The sequence below is a fragment of the Phallusia mammillata genome, chromosome 4, assembly GCF_965637545.1.
Source record: "Phallusia mammillata chromosome 4, kaPhaMamm4.hap1.1, whole genome shotgun sequence".
NCBI lineage: Eukaryota > Metazoa > Chordata > Ascidiacea > Phlebobranchia > Ascidiidae > Phallusia > Phallusia mammillata.
Window position 1 is genome coordinate 16,423,304 of NC_137255.1, and position 16,070 is coordinate 16,439,373.

The window sequence follows — 16,070 nt, forward strand, 5'->3', positions numbered from 1 at the left end:
AGTTGCCTTTGACTATCCAACCTTTTTGTACTTGAATTTTTATCGACTTTATGTCTTGTTCACAACAGTTTCTGACTGGAAAGTGGAGATAGAATCAATTCCTAAACAAATTCTAAAAGATTGATACCAATGTAAAATGATTTGGCACCTTTTTTTAAATAGGTTATTATGTACGAAATGGTAAAATAATCAAATAGTACAACGCCGCTTCTGTGGCCTTTTACCCTTTTAGATATATGATCTGCTTGTAAAACAATCTTGCAACATCACCCGCCATTAAAGTGGGCAGCTTAAACATTAACTATCACCGCAAACTTTAAAAACCGGTCAACCATGTCATTTCGAGCAGTGTACAATTTGTTTAGTGCAGCGCCGGACACAATCCATCTGGCGTTGGCGGTAGAGCTACTAACACGATACGTTACGCCTGATCCAAAAGTGCTTAATTTTCAAAACGGTATATCTCAAAAAATGCTGATGGTTAGGGCTATTAGGGTTGGGGTAAGGTATTAGCACTTAAAATTCAATAAAACTAACCCAAAAAATTAGTTATTAATGTAAAAATTTTATGTAAATATTTCCCAATCCAACCCATTTATAGCCGCTAAATAAATAATTCAGCTCTTTACGCCACCTATCGAAAATTAAGCACTTTTGGATCAGGAGAAACGTATCGTGTTAGTAGCTCTACCGGGGTTGACAGGTTGTTTAGAAACTTGAAGAACAGGGATGTCTAATATAACTGTGGTTAAGAATCGTGGAGAACCAGTTGACCATCCTGAAGGAGGTTGGGGTTGGGTAGTAGTCGGAGCAACTTTCGTTTCAGCCGGACTAACTTATGGGCCGTCAATCGCGTATCCTTTGTTCTTTTTGCCTTTGATGCAAGAGTTTGAAATTGGACTTGGTGAAGTGACTTGGCTAACTGGATCGTATCAATTCGGCAAAGCTATTGGTTGTAAGTAACTGAAAAAATTTGAGCGTAACGAATGTCAGAAAAATAAAGGTAAACCCGATGTCTGTAAACATCAGTTGATCCGGACTGCAGCGCGGCCGCTGTGGCCAATCTGCTGCAATCAAATCAGACAAAAACGTGAAACAACAATCACTATTTCAGGGGGAGGGTTAGGAACAAATTGTTAAGATTGGTTGATTTAAAAGACACCTCTCAACCCAAACAGCCATAACCGTCAGCATTTACAAAGCATTGTCCATGAAATAGGCGACATGCTGCCGCATGCAAAAAAAGTAACAACCGATGAACTAAATTCTGGCCACAGCGCTCAAGTGGTATTTATAGTTTCACTATATACCGTCTTGGTAGTCAAGTAGCATAAGCCTGACCACAGAACTAAAATGAATTTTGACAAAAGTCGAGGCCAACAAACTAAATTAACCTGATTTATTTACAGATCTTTTTACGCCGGCTTTGTTTGCAAAATTTGGTCACAGAGGAACAGCAATGATTATTTCATTTTTAAGTGGATTGTCCATCTCAGTTGCTTCTCTTGGTCCTATTCCGATTGTTATTTACCTCTTGGCTGGTGCGATTCCTGGTAAGCAACCAAAGACTATCGACTTGACCCCTTTGGTGTTAACATACTTAATTGAATAATAATAATAAAAAGTTTTATTTCAGGAATGTGCATGGCCGTTTTTGGAACGACGTTTTACGTTGTTGTTATGAGATACTTCTCGAAAAGGCGGCTACTTGCTGTTGGACTTACACAAACAGGCTCGGCGTTGGGAACCTTAGCACTATCACCATTACTACAATACTTCATTGACTTGTATGGGTGGCGAGGAGGAATGTTACTGCTTGGAGGTTTGACTCTCAACTGTGCTGTCGCTTCTTCACTATACCGCCCAATACATCTAAAAAGTGACAAAGAACAAACAGAAGAACCTGTGTGCAGAACCTTGGTTTCGTCCGCAAAAACTATCTTAGTCATCCCAAAGTTTTGGCTCGTAGTTGTAATTTCACTCACAGTTTTCAGTGGATGGCGGGCTTACCTACGTTTCCTTATTCCATACGCTCAATACCTTGAAATTGACCCAATGACGTCTTCATTTATTCTGTCCATATACAGCATAGTAAGCATGTTTTCACGTGTGGCTTTTGGAGCTTTAGGCGACAGAAAGGGAGTCAATATTGTATGGCTGCTAATTGTAACCGAACTTCTTACTGCGTTGATAACAGGTTGTGTTTGGTTCGTTAACGACTACCCGGGTCTCCTGAGCAACAGCATCGCACACAGTATAGCAATTGGGCCAATGCATACCATGTATGTAAGCGTGGTATGCGATGCCGTCGGCGAAAGCAACTTCACTTGGGGCATGACCCTGGTTGGCTTCATTTATTCAGTTCTCGGGTCGTCCACTATTCCCCTAATCGGTAAGTGTTGGTTTTGCTTAAATACTGTGTGTCATCTTATAAATGCTTATTGCAATTTTTCAGTACTATCTACTCTAAAACCAAGTTCGCTCATTTATTTAGCATGCCCACTTTTGGTTGATTTTTATGAATCGTGTTTTTGCAACAACAGGAACTTAATTTGGGTAGACCGGCAGAGCTACTAACACCATAACGAGAATCTACCCCCAAATTTGATTTCGCTTTCACAAGGGGGCGTAAAGAGCTGAATTTTTATTTAGCGGCTATAAATGGGTTGCTGGGTTGGGAAATATTTACATAAAATTTTTACATTAGTAACTAATTTTTTGGGTTAGTTTTATTGAATTTTAAGTGCTAATACCTTACCCCGACCCTAATAGCCCTAACCGTGAGCATTTTTGGAGATATAACCAATCAAATTTGGGGGTAGATTCTCGTTATGGTGTTAGTAGCTCTACCCTTAACTTGAGTCACGGCCTTTTTTCCTATATTTGTATTGCTTGTAACAGTTTGCAACGATTTGTTTTTGAACCACAGGGATGTTGGTTGACGCAACTGGAGAGATCAGATTGGCTTTTATCGCGTCTTCAATCCTGCTGACTGTCTCAGCTACTCTGCACATACCACTACTCTACCCGAATAGACAACAAGAAAAAGAAAATCAACAGTAAACCGCTATTCAAAGATTTACGTTCGAGCACAATCATACCACAAGTCACTACGTTTTTTAAGCAACATAGTTATGGACTGTGGATCTATACACAAAGGCAAGAAAAAGAACACACCACACTAAATTATTTCTGTTGTATTGTTTGCCTATAGTGCATAACATATAGACTTAAATAGATGATTTGGTATCGTCTTTATTTTCTTCCTCTCTAAGTCGTTTTGTTTTGGTTACAGAAGTTGTTCAGGGTATACTTTACGACCTGATTTTTTTACTTTAGTTTATTGAACAAAATGCCAACTTGAAACAGACAAAATTACTAACAGGCGTTTGACACATCGCTCCCTGTATAGTATTTAGAAAAGACAATTAAGCATCAAACCCAGATTAATTAGTTGTTCGTCTTACCAGAAAATTGTTTGTTTTCTTTCAAAAGATTACGATCATCAAAATGTTTTATACGTAATTACAAAATACAATAAAAAATATTTTGATATTCGGCTTATTTTTTTTTATTGGACAGTATGCCTACATCGATGTACTAGAAGTTAAAAACAACTTTGTTGACCTGAAGTCAAAACACTTTTTTGTTGTGCAATATTTGCATTCGCTGAACGTGACGTAATATCACTTGAAAAAAAAACGACTTTGACTCACTGGTGCATTTAAATACTTGGACACCATCTAAAGTTCTGCTGTGAAAAGTTTTTGTGGTTTACCATTTTTCTCTGGTGCCCTAAGCAAGTGCTGCTTATACTTGTCCCAATGGTCAATTGAGCTCTGAGTATTTGGCACCCGAAACAAAAAAGAATGTATTTATTTTTCTTATTACCTCCAGAAATTGCTTAACATGGTTGAAAAACTACTTATATTGTATGTTGATTGCTTAGTTTAAACACATAGCACAAATGGTCATCCAACACAATAGGTAAAACTATCTAACCCTGTTCAATGTTGACAAAATGTGTTTAATGTAGGACAGCGTCTCTATTGGAAGACAGTCGATTCTCAATTCTGCTTTGATTTAAACTTATTCAGTGGCACAAACTGACGCCAAATAAATATATAGAATTACTTCAACCTTTTCGCGGTCCCCCTAAAATTGCCTCACGGGCCCCTAAAGCAGGGGTGGGGAACCTACTTAGTACTGCGGGCAGCATGAATTGCACAACATTTTCGGGCGGGCCAAATATTTTTTTGTTTTCAAATTCCGTGTAAAAATGCCCTAAGCACACAAGTGTTTTATATTTCATCGCTCCGGATTTTTTTATATTTCATCGCTCCAGATTTTTTTCTTTGCTGTTACTTATTTGCAACAAACATGGAATTCAGGTTTATCACTTAATTCGACTAACATTTTTCCATTCTTCTGGAATACCCTAGCTCCGTTATACCGAATACATTTTATAGCTCTAAAATCAATTTAAAACTAACACCACATGGCAAATACTGCAAGGAGAGGTCGAGTGACTGTTACGTCACAAATAGAATCGAGTGACTGTTACGTCACAAATAGAATCGAGTGACTGTTACGTCACAAATACAGCAAGTGGTTGAATGTGTGGCAATTTTTGTACGTTTGGCGTCAAACGTGGAAGTGTCGAAGTCATTTCAAGTAAATATTTGTACATAAACATGTTATTGTTTTTTTTATGTTAAGTTTTATGCTGTACCTTAACAAAATTGTGACGCGGGCCACTTTAAAAAGGCAAGCGGGCCGCAGGTTCCCCACCCCTGCCCTAAAGGACCGCGGACCCCAGTTTGAGAACCGCTGTATTAGACGATAATACACCATTTAAAGTAACATAAAAGTTGATAATGTGTAAATAATGTGGCGTTACCTCGCTTTGTCTCGCAAAAGGCACATTCAAAAACTTTTCTGGTTTTTAGTGCGAAAGTATTGTGGGCTCACCCCAGAAGGTGGCATACTCAATACCGCATGGTGGTAACCACATGCTAAGCCGTACGTTGTACCGCATAGTATACCGCATGGTTTGTAGAACGTAAGAATGTAATTATAGCTTAAGCTTCAACAAGGGTAAATGAGACCAAATTGCAGTCTCATATCAATTACAAGACCACACCCCAACCTAACTATAGCTATAAGCGTCAGAGCTTTCAAAAGTCCGCAAAATTATAATTTTTGCATCAAGTGCATTTATGTCCATTAAAACTGCTTACCATGTAGTAACATGCAGTATCATGCGGTAACATGCGACATATGCTGGAGGCTAATTGAAAACGAAATCTGTACGGCTTTGACAATGGGTTCTGTCTGCAGACTAACGACCGGAACAATTCATACAATGCATGTTCGCGTTGAATGTGATGTCGTTAAAAAAGCCAACTTTACTTCAGATATGACGCGAAGTAGCTTTTTTTGCTCATTTGGCAAGTGCGAGTTTTCCCAAAAATGTCGTGTGCCCAGGTCGTAACTATTAGATATGATAAATAAGTTGTGGGATATCTAATTATAGAGCAGGTATACCAGGTACATATCTAGCCTAGTACGTCAAACCACCAAGTCAATAGTAAAGAATGTTTACAGAAGTTGACGAATTATAGGTGAGTAATAAAAGTAATAACACATATACTGTTAGTTCAATTGTTTGAAAAATCAGCTCTTTAGATCGAAGAGAAGTTCGGCGAAAGGCTCGATCTAGTCCAAATATAACCTTTTAAAGCCAAAAACCGAACACATAGTAAATACAGTCAATACATAAATCAATACATAAAGTCATACTGTCTAACTCTAAGCAATTAAGTTCGTGTTATATGTTTGTAACGTTAAAGTCAACTAGCTTCGTGTACTCGATTTAAGCCATGTCCCTTTCCATCAAGTCAGTGCAAATCTTTCGCAGATTGTGACTATACCACTTAAATCGACTATATATAGGTGGATGCAACTAAAGTGGCCTTTATTGTAACTATTTTGGCCACTCTACACATTTTATTGCTCCTACTAACCGAAAGAAAACAAAAAAGAAAACATTTGGGTTTTCAAAAATTGCTGTGTTAAACTCAGTTTGGACATTATATTGAACTTAAGACAAATATAAAAACAACAGCCGTTACTTTGTTTTGTCTTGCAAAAAGCACAAACATAAAGTTTTTATGTGTGACCCATTCGTTTCTGCTTGAAAAACAAACAAACATAAAAACCTCAGTAAACGCATGCAAGTCAATTGTGAAACGGACACCGATTTTGTCCACATGTCCAGGAAATCTCAGACGTCTGCTAACCCAGGGGTCCGCAAATACTTTTTGGCGCGACCCTAAAAAAATTGCTCTAAATCAGGGGTGGCCAACCCGCGGCTCGCGAGCCGCATGCGGCTCTTCGCCTGGTTTTATGCGGCTCTTAAGTTGTTGTCGAAGTTTGGGGCCATTGTGTATATTTGGGTTAGTATGTGGCGATCTGGTATAAAAATCGTTAATTTTAATTAAAGCTTTAACAATTTTGGTTTTGAACAAACTTATTATCGGTATGGCCACAAACCTTGCCTTAAAACTGCAACTTTGTGTGGCAAATGGCTTGATTATGATGGCATATATTCAATTGTGAACAATGAATGGTTGCTCATTGTTGCGTACAATGCGAATGAGACACAATACAACAGCAATATTGGCAACAAATGTGTTCCAAAGTAAATAATGCTTAAATCCGTTGTTTTTCGGGTTATGACGAACGTTATATTTTATCGGCAGTTTGTCTTGGGTTTGAATTGACCAATTGTTGGTGGTGAATGCATTAATGACGTCGCAATGAGTTTAGTTTCGTCACTTTGCACTTGAGGCACATGCGCGTTAGGTGTTTGGGGCGCGTGAGCGTTAGATTAAAATACCGCAAGTTTTTTCAGCAGGGAAAATATTTCAAATAAACAATTTTTGTCAAGTTAGCCTTCAAATTGGCAGTGAAAAAAGATTTTAGCAATTCACCAGAAATGAATCTCACCGCACGTTATTAAAAGAATAAGAAAAAAAGGGGATTTTAATTCATATGTTTTTGTTTGATGGATTCGTTGAAATGAGGGGTTTGTGTGAGAGAGAGTGTATGCAGTGACCATTTATTGTTGAAAATGACTGGCCCGTGTTCTGTACAAGTCAAATTGTGTCATTATTATGTTGGTTTGCGACATTTAGAATAGATCTGGCTAAGCACAGGTCTCTGTGTGTGAGGAAGGGACGAAGCATTAAACATATGTGCAGTGTTTTTTAAGGTGTTTTGGGGGACCGAAACGGTATGTGTATAATGTGGCTCTTTGTGGTAACACAATAAAAAATATGGCTCTTAGGCTTTGACCGGTTGGCCACCACTGCTCTAAATTATCGCGACCCAAGCATTTTGTTACCATGTAAGTTTGTGGAAAATACTAAGCAACTAGATACCAATACTAAGACTGCGATTATGCTTTTGTCAGTTCCTATTTTCTTGCACAAAATAAAGCGAAACTCAGCACATAAAACAGTATGTAAACGAACGAATTTATTCAGCAAAATGTTAACAGAAAAGCATGACTGCTTGCGCAGGTACGCTTAACTTATTGCATTGTTACATAGACTGTATGTAACAGTTACGTAGTCATATGTAACAATGCAATAATAATTAAGTTGAAAATACTGAAAGTTCATTAATACTATAGATGCGATCGCGACCCACTATTTGCGGACCCCTGTGCTAACCAGTGGTGGGATTCAGCCGGTTCGCATCGGCTCTAGAACCGTCTCACGAAATTTTATGAGATCAGCCCAACCGGTTAGCATTACTGGTTACTGTTAATGGACTTTTTGCAAGAGAACCGGCTGAAAAATATGACTTTTGTGATAGAACTGGCTGACAAAAAATTTGAATCCCACCACTGCTGGTAACCCTCTTATATATGCAATCTGTTCGTAAAGCAATCTTGCAACACGACCTTTTATAAGTGTAGACGGCTTAATCATTAACTATATCAGCGCAAACTTCAAATACCAGTCAACCATGTCATTTCCCGCAGTGTATAATTTGTTAAGCGCGACGCTCGAGTGCGACAATAGGTTGTTAACATTTACAGAACATCACCGATGCCTGAAACTGTGCACAAGAATCGTGGAGAACCAGTTGACCATCCTGAAGGAGGCTGGGGTTGGGTAGTTGTCGGAGCAACTTTCGTTTCAGCCGGACTGACGTATGGATCGTCAATCGCTTATCCTTTGTTCTTTTTGCCCTTGATGCAAGAGTTTGACATTGGACTTGGTGAAGTGACGTGGCTGACTGGATCGTACGAATTTGGCAAAGCGATTGGTTGTAAGTAACCGAAAACACTTCCAAAACAATTTAAGCGTAATAAATCGTAGACAATTGAAACTAACCTTAATGTGAATACTGTCTATATTACAGATCTTTCAACGCCCGCTTTGATTGCAAAATTTGGACATAGAGGAGCGGCAATGATTATTTCATTTTTAAGTGGACTGTCCATCTCAGTTTCCTCCTTGGGCCCAATTCCGATCGTAGTTTACCTCTTAGCTGGTGCAATTCCTGGTAAGCAACCAAATATCATCTATTTTACCCCTACAAGCTAAACACCTTTTCTTGAATAATGCAATGTTTTTCTTATTTTCAGGAATGTGTATGGGTGTTTTTGGAACGATTTTTTACGTTGTTGTGATGAGATACTTCTCGAAAAAGCGACTGCTTGCTATAGGACTTACACAGACCGGCTCGGCGTTGGGAACCTTAGCACTTTCACCCTTACTGCAATACTTCATTGACTTGTATGGGTGGCGAGGAGGAATGTTACTGCTTGGAGGTTTGACTCTCAACTGTGCGGTCGCTTCTTCACTGTACCGCCCAATACATCTTAAAACTGACAAAGAACAAACGGAAGAACCTGTCTGCAGAACCTTGTTTTCGTCCGCAAAAACTATATTAGTCATCCCAAAGTTTTGGCTCGTAGTGATAATTTCAATCGCAGTTTTTAGTGGATGGCGGGCTTACCTACGTTTCCTTATTCCATACGCTCAATATCTTGAAATTGACCCAATGACGTCTTCCTTTATTCTGTCTATATACAGCATAGTAAGCATGTTTTCACGTGTGGCTTTTGGAGCTTTAGGCGACAGAAAGGGAATCAATATTGTGTGGCTGTTGATTGCAACCGAACTCCTTACTGCGCTGATATCAGGTTCTGTTTGGTTCGTTGATGATTACGCGGGTCTTCTTGGCAACAGCATAGCACACAGTGTAACGACAGGAACAATTCATACTATGTATGTAAGCGTTATTTGCGATGCTGTCGGCGAAAACAACTTCACTTGGGGCATGACCCTGGTTGGCTTCATTTACTCAGTTCTAGGGTCGTGGACTATTCCCCTAATCGGTAAGTGCTAGTTTTACCAAACATAATTTGTGCATTTAAAAAAGTTTACAACGGTTGTTTTTGCAACAGGAATGTTGGTTGATGCAACTGGGGAATTAAGGTTGGCTTTTATTGCCTCATCGAGTCTGATGACTGTTGCTGCTGCTCTACATACACCGCTTATTCAGTTGAAGCACCGACTTGAAGAAACCAAAAAAGTGAACAAAGGTGTACCAAATCAACTCAGATAAAAACAAAACATGTACTGAACAATTAGTTTCCTGGAGACAAAACACTACTCATTAAAGTAGTTAACATTACTTAAAAATGGCACACAGTCAAATTCTGCTATCTTTTATTGTTTGCTTTGACGTTTTCCTTGATCTCTTTCTCCTTTTCTTGCATGTATTGCATCACTTGTGGATGAGATGGTGGCTGTACAAAACTGAATTTAGGAATTTTCGCATTGTCAACAGCGTCCTTACTGTCTCTATCTTTTTTCTTTTTTGTTTGTTGGAAATGTTTTTCAATCCATTCAGGCATCTTTGCCATGTTTGCTGCAATCTTTTTACTTCTGCAACATGAAAATACAAAATGGTTTAAGTGCTGTCTAAGAGTCATATTTTATTACTTCTTCGATCACTGAACCTTAGCTCTGCTTTTGCAGAATATGTTTGTTCTCTCTCAGCAATTTCTTGTTTCATTTGTTGAAGTGTCGGCCACCACTCATATTCGGCTTTGATTTCTTCTTGGATCATGTTATCCGTTGGAAAAAGTTCAGCAGGATCTACTCCAGAGGCTGCACCAAACCTTTTATGGCCAATAGATAGATATATACCCATTGTCATAGATATATACCCATTGGAGAAAAACAAACAAACAACCAAACCATGCAAAGTTTATTTACAAAATAGTTCACCTCGCAAAAGCTTTCTTCTTGTCCTCCAAACTCTCTGTTTGTTTTAATCTTTCATGGCGAAGGCGTCTCATAAGAACATCTGGAAGGCGTGAAGGGTGAAATCTAGCAACCTAAAATACAACTAGGTAACTAAATATGCTTTGCAAAATAGTTAGGCATGAAACAATTAGATATGAAGCTTATTTTGTAAAATTAATGTTAACACACACAAAATAGTTTTTGTCGCTTTACAAAGTTATGTACATTTTTAACAACATTTTTTTACTTGGATACAACAGCCTGAATTTAATTGTCGAAAAGTCATGCCCAACAAAGAGTTCATCTTGATGACAGGGGTATTTAAAAGCAATGTTGTCAGTTGTGTCGATTGCCACACAGTTTCAGTGCCACACAAGTGAAATCCCTTAACATCAGCATGAAGTGAAGATACAGCCCTAGACCACAGCCTTGTCACACAATCTGCAATGACAAAGTGCAAACTTACAAACATATGCGTGCAGATGTATAATATAAATACACACCTACAAATACAATAAATTTGCAGGAATTATAAACAAATAGCCCACAATCTTTCACAGCAGTCCTAAAGTTAACACTTGTCAGTTATTGCATGTTTTCGATGTTTTGGGCAACAATAACGGAGCTACTGCAAGTACGTGTCACAACGTTGTGAAATTGAAACATACCGCCTGGTACTTTGGGAAAATGTTTGGAGAGCGGGTAAATTGGTTATTCCCATGTATTGGTGCGCCTCGAGAGATTTGCACGTGTCAATGGAAAAAAACGTCCAAGTACAATTTTAAAAATATTTTTTTACACGAAGGGCTTCATTACGACTAAATGGGGATACCGTATTTACTCGATTGTAAGCCGCGGCTTATATTGTTTTTTAGCTGCCGTTTGTGCGGCTTATAATCGAGGGAGGCTTACAATCGAGGGCGGCTTATATTTTAATTTTATACCGAAATTATTTCTACACTCCAACATTTTAACTTATTTGGGGTTCAAAACATGTATGCGTGTACATATTATACGTCGATATACGTTCTGTCGGGTACAGTTATCAACGTAGCTAACAGATATGGGCAAATAGTCATACCATATAACAACAGAAAGATGTATTAAGAAACAATCGTATCTAAAATTCCAGCGTGCGCCTTACAATCGAGGGCGGCTTACATTATTTTTTTAACACCTCAACATGCGGCTTACAATCGAGGGCGGCTTATAAACGCGGGCGGCTTACAATTGGATAAATACGGTACACATGTCCTCCTGTTACCTGTAATGTCATTAAGGACCATTTCTTGTCACGGTCCACTCAAATGCATGTACAATTTTAAAATTATTTATTGTATAACAGTCACACGACTTATTCAATTAAAAAAGTAAAAATATTTCGAGTTCATTGGGATTTCCCTAAAATCGCTAACAACTTTTGTCTTCCTGCAAGTAAGAAAATTTTATCGCTTTTTTTAAAGGCGATTTAAGCATGAAAACCACTTGGAAAGATCGTTATGCCAAAAATACGTCATTAAGTAACTGGATATGGCATTGGAAAAAATACTCCACAATCATTGAGTTATTTTAATGAATCCAAGTTCAGTAAATATGTTGGGAGCTAGAATCCTATAACAAGAAATTTTTAATCTTTACAGCGTATAGCCTCTCCAAGTCTACAACATTTTTTGCCATCGTTAATCAATACTTTTTTCGGTATGTTGTTACGCAGGATTGTCTGTTTTTTTTTCATTTCAGGTTGAGCTTAAATTTCTTGTTTCAATTATGACCGTTCTATTTTATTTCCAGAATCCCCTTCAAATTCATACTTTTTAAACAGCGAAGTCTTTTGAAATCTATGCAAAGTTCAGCTTTTTTATTTTTTGGCTCTTACGACTGCAAATAGTTGTGGGGCGACACCTAAAAACCTTGATGCACCACAGTGGGGTGCAACTTGCAAAGCTTTTGTTTGTGCCAAAATTAATGTCATGAGGGAAGGCAGCCAATTGTAGCCTACATTTATAGAGTTTTAACGGACAGTTCCCGAGAGGACAGGTGGACCTGTGAATTTAGATTTTGTAACACCATTAAGACTGCCGAAAATCATGTGATATTTTTGCTATAGAAACAGAACATTGAGCATACAATAAAACAGCAAGTGAGAAATTTGCCGTGTGGGGCAGGCATAGAATATATTTTATCTGTCAACAAGACGAAACATCGGACAACAGTAAACTGTCAGTTGATTGCTTCATGATGAAACATGTACTTTTAACAGTGAAAAAAATTATATTTGTCTGCGCCAAAAAGTGCTTCACACGTTGGACAGGTACTGCATGTGCTCATCTCAGAAAAATTCACAATTTTGTTAAGAGTGAGCTTTCGTAAAGCAAAAACAGGCTCAGCAGTAGGATTTAAATAAAGTGGTGGGATAAATGGGGTAAGCTCAAATTCATGAGTTCCAACAGTTAGGCCAAGAGCAAGAGATTTTTCTACTGAGATTTGAAGAGAGGCCACATAGTTGTTGCTGCACAAGTTCATTTCTTTGCTGCTTACAATTCGTCCTTTCCTGCTGCAGGTTCTTCTTCCTCTTCATCACCTTCTGCTGCATCTTCAGGCTCCTCCTGAACGTACAAAAATGTTTAATGCTAATCAAACATGTTGAAGTAACTCATTTAACAGCACGAACCACATCTCCTTCAGATTCTTCATCATCCTCATCTTCTTCTTCGTCCTCTTCTTCGGCAGCTTTGGCTTTTTCTTCCTCCTCACGTTTTTTCCTCTCTTCTTCTTCATGCGCATCTCTCATCTTCTTTTCACCCTTGACTGTTGTACTTAAAATGGTTTCAGCTGCTTCCTTTGCTTCTTTGGTATCATCGGTGATGAGGAAATTGTCAAAAACAGTTCCAGATTTAACCTAAAAATGTAAGTTCACATCAAGCTCATTTCTACTTAGCTACAAAACTAACTTGGCAAACCAAACCAATAAAAAAGCATGTGCTTACCTGCCACAAGTCCAAGCCAATTACACCAAAATCTTCATACATGTACAAATTGTCATCAGCTTCATATTCAGGATTGTCGATCATGGGGTGAACCCACTTTCCACTGTAGTCTGGGTTATCGATTTGCTTGGGTTTCCATTCTCCCTTGTATTCAGGGTTGTCAACCATCGGTGGTTCCCATTCTCCATCCATCTCCTCATCCCAATCTTCTGGCATTGTTGCATCTGGATCTGGAATGTGCTCTGGCTTATCCCAACCCTATGCAAAAATAGCATTTTTACCCTTTTATTGGGGCCCAAACTCCCTTAAAATGATTAATTTTATTGCTTTTCCTTGACAGAAAAAATATTGCTATAGTAAAAAATAACAAATTTGTACCTCTGGTTTTTCATCTGTTGGGTCTGGAATTTTTTCACGGTCATCCCAGTCTTCTGGCTTCTTTGCCTCTGGGTCCTTAATCTGTTTTGCTGGCAAAAAGTCCCAGTCCTCTTCCAAGCTACCCTTTTGAGCGCTGTTGTTGTCAATAAGCACCTCATATGTGTTGTCTGGGTTTACAATCAAAGTGTAGATGTGCGTAGCCTCATCATCCTGTAATTTATGGTTTGTAAAAAATAAATTTTTGTTAAGTTATAAAATGTACTCTGGCGTGATATGTGTAAGTAATAAAGCCTAAAGTTTTACATCTTGAAACGACATGAGTGAAAAAGGACACATTTTAACCACCTTGCATCGGATGTCTTTTTTAATCAACAAGTTCTTCCCCTTGTAATGGAAGATAACATGCACTTTTTTAGTACCTGGTCCACAAATATCAGGTCCTGTGAAAGCAAAAAAATATTAAGCAACCAAATACACAAAAACATACCACATCAGAAAATGTAGATTTAGGAATATTTCTTTTACAAATATAGCAGCCCAAATGGATGAAAAAAGCAACATGATTTGTTGTTCAAATGTTTCGGCAAATGCCATTATTAGGGATATGAGATTGTTTCATAATTGCATTACCAAACATGATGTTGTAAGTTGAGTCTCCACTCATTTCTTTGGGATCCAATGTTGAGGGAAAGATTTTGACGTATCCACCACCACAATCAATAGACTGTTCATGTTTCACAGTGAATTGGACAACCAAGGTTTTGTCCTTGTTGGAAAATTTGTCAAAAGTGGTCGAAATTGCATAAAATCTGCAAGCAACAAATGGCAATTAAAGCTATACAATTTAATGGGGAGTTTAGTTCCTCAATTTATAAACTAGTTATGTTTACTGTTAATATAAGGCACCTGGCATCCTGGCTTGTTTGAAGACCTTTGTCATTTTCATCATCGTAAAACTTGCCAGCAGTCCATTTCAATTTACCATAGTCTGATTTGTGTGTGGATCCAACCCACCGAGATTCCCAATCATCTGTAACATGTAGAGTGGTAAAATCACTATTTCAATATCGAACAAAGTTCTTGGTTTTAATGCAATACATACCATCATTCAAATCATCTTTGAAATATGTTCCAGGATTTGATAACACTAGGGTGCACAGTCCCAATAATATCAAAACTTTCATATTTTTGAATGTTAATTTACTCCTATTTACCAAAAATCCTAAAACAAAATTTTGGTATCGCTAAAATTAAAACCAATCACGCCTCCAGCTATTGCAGTACAGTGTCAAAAAAGAACACTTAAGGCAACAATGCATGTGAATCAGACATAAGTCCGTTTCACATTGTAATAGCTAAATGGTAAAAGCCACACCTGCTTCAAACTAAAGGCACGAACACTGAATGACTGCAAACCCAACACTGCAACTTTTGACACACGTTACGGGAAATACAAAATCCACGTTACCCGCTAGCGTTACGTCACGCATAGATTTGGCTTCACGTGGTTGGTTGCAATGCGGCGCTGCGGACCAATGAGAAGGCGACACAAAAGGACATGCTTCAGTGCGTTTGCTCTGTAACGCAGCGTGGTTTGCAGCTTATCTCAGAAGGCTGCTAGATTGCTAAAATGGCAATTTGTTTGTTCCAAAATACCACTGGAATTTTTACACAAATATTTTACAATTTTTTATCTTCACATTAACTGCGTACAACCCTGTAACAACAAAAATATTCGTCACGGTCGGATAAACCCCAAATATCAGGCTCACAGCAAACAACCACTTCTACCTTTGTTAACAGAGATCTTTTGCAAACAATGCGTACACGAGAGCAACCTGCTGCAGTTTGCCAGAATCAACAATGAATGATGTATTTGTAAAAAAAAGTAAGAAACACACCATTCATGATTTTCAGGCAATAAAATGGTTAAACAGTAACACCAACCGCTTATTTTATCCAACAAAGTAGCAATTATAGCATGTGATGGTGCAAGTGCTTACTACAGCGTATCAAGTGTTGTAGAATCCACATTTAATTTTGTGATGCATTTTGCAACAAAAAAGTAAACCAGATTGTTGGAAAATATTTTTAATTTTGAAAGATAATAAATACCTAAATATTGTGATGTTATAAAAACATATAAAGACAGACATTAGCCTTATTTTTGTGCTGAAAATATTTAGAACCGTTCATTGTGTAAAAAATTGTTTTTAGCCATATAATTCGACACATAAAATATGTGCTGATATAATGTCTACCATAGCTGGTATTTTGTACCATAGATCACAGATATTTCCGGCATTTGTGTGCACCAATTTATTTAATCCCTTCCACAATCCACTGATTTATTGACACAAAATCGGTTGCT

The 16,070-nt window shown here is 38.0% G+C and overlaps 4 protein-coding genes across 4 annotated transcripts; 2 read left to right on the forward strand and 2 right to left on the reverse strand.

Annotated features, from left to right (window-relative positions):
- The first annotated feature begins 388 nt into the window (after positions 1–388).
- On the forward strand, positions 389–3,515 carry LOC145224120 (monocarboxylate transporter 13-like). Its single transcript, XM_080090550.1, has 4 exons — positions 389–955; positions 1,410–1,553; positions 1,637–2,392; positions 2,930–3,515. The coding sequence occupies exons 1-4, from the start codon at positions 730–732 to the stop codon at positions 3,061–3,063; spliced, it is 1,260 nt and encodes a 419-aa protein (XP_079946676.1). The 5' UTR covers positions 389–729; the 3' UTR covers positions 3,064–3,515.
- A 4,588-nt stretch (positions 3,516–8,103) lies between these two features.
- Positions 8,104–9,648, forward strand: LOC145223527 (monocarboxylate transporter 13-like). Its single transcript, XM_080089936.1, has 4 exons — positions 8,104–8,343; positions 8,437–8,580; positions 8,663–9,418; positions 9,488–9,648. The coding sequence occupies exons 1-4, from the start codon at positions 8,121–8,123 to the stop codon at positions 9,646–9,648; spliced, it is 1,284 nt and encodes a 427-aa protein (XP_079946062.1). The 5' UTR covers positions 8,104–8,120.
- LOC145222107 (uncharacterized) lies at positions 9,510–11,635 on the reverse strand. Its single transcript, XM_080088134.1, has 5 exons — positions 11,599–11,635; positions 10,582–10,775; positions 10,317–10,426; positions 10,046–10,207; positions 9,510–9,971 (listed from the first exon to the last, which is right to left on the reverse strand). The coding sequence occupies exons 1-5, from the start codon at positions 11,618–11,620 to the stop codon at positions 9,746–9,748; spliced, it is 714 nt and encodes a 237-aa protein (XP_079944260.1). The 5' UTR covers positions 11,621–11,635; the 3' UTR covers positions 9,510–9,745.
- Positions 11,636–12,475: 840 nt separating this feature from the next.
- LOC145222105 (calreticulin-like) lies at positions 12,476–14,947 on the reverse strand. Its single transcript, XM_080088129.1, has 8 exons — positions 14,802–14,947; positions 14,606–14,729; positions 14,330–14,508; positions 14,045–14,139; positions 13,700–13,909; positions 13,322–13,579; positions 13,006–13,233; positions 12,476–12,940 (listed from the first exon to the last, which is right to left on the reverse strand). Exons 1-8 carry the CDS (start codon positions 14,881–14,883, stop codon positions 12,869–12,871), a joined length of 1,248 nt encoding a protein of 415 aa, XP_079944255.1. The 5' UTR covers positions 14,884–14,947; the 3' UTR covers positions 12,476–12,868.
- Positions 14,948–16,070: the final 1,123 nt, after the last annotated feature.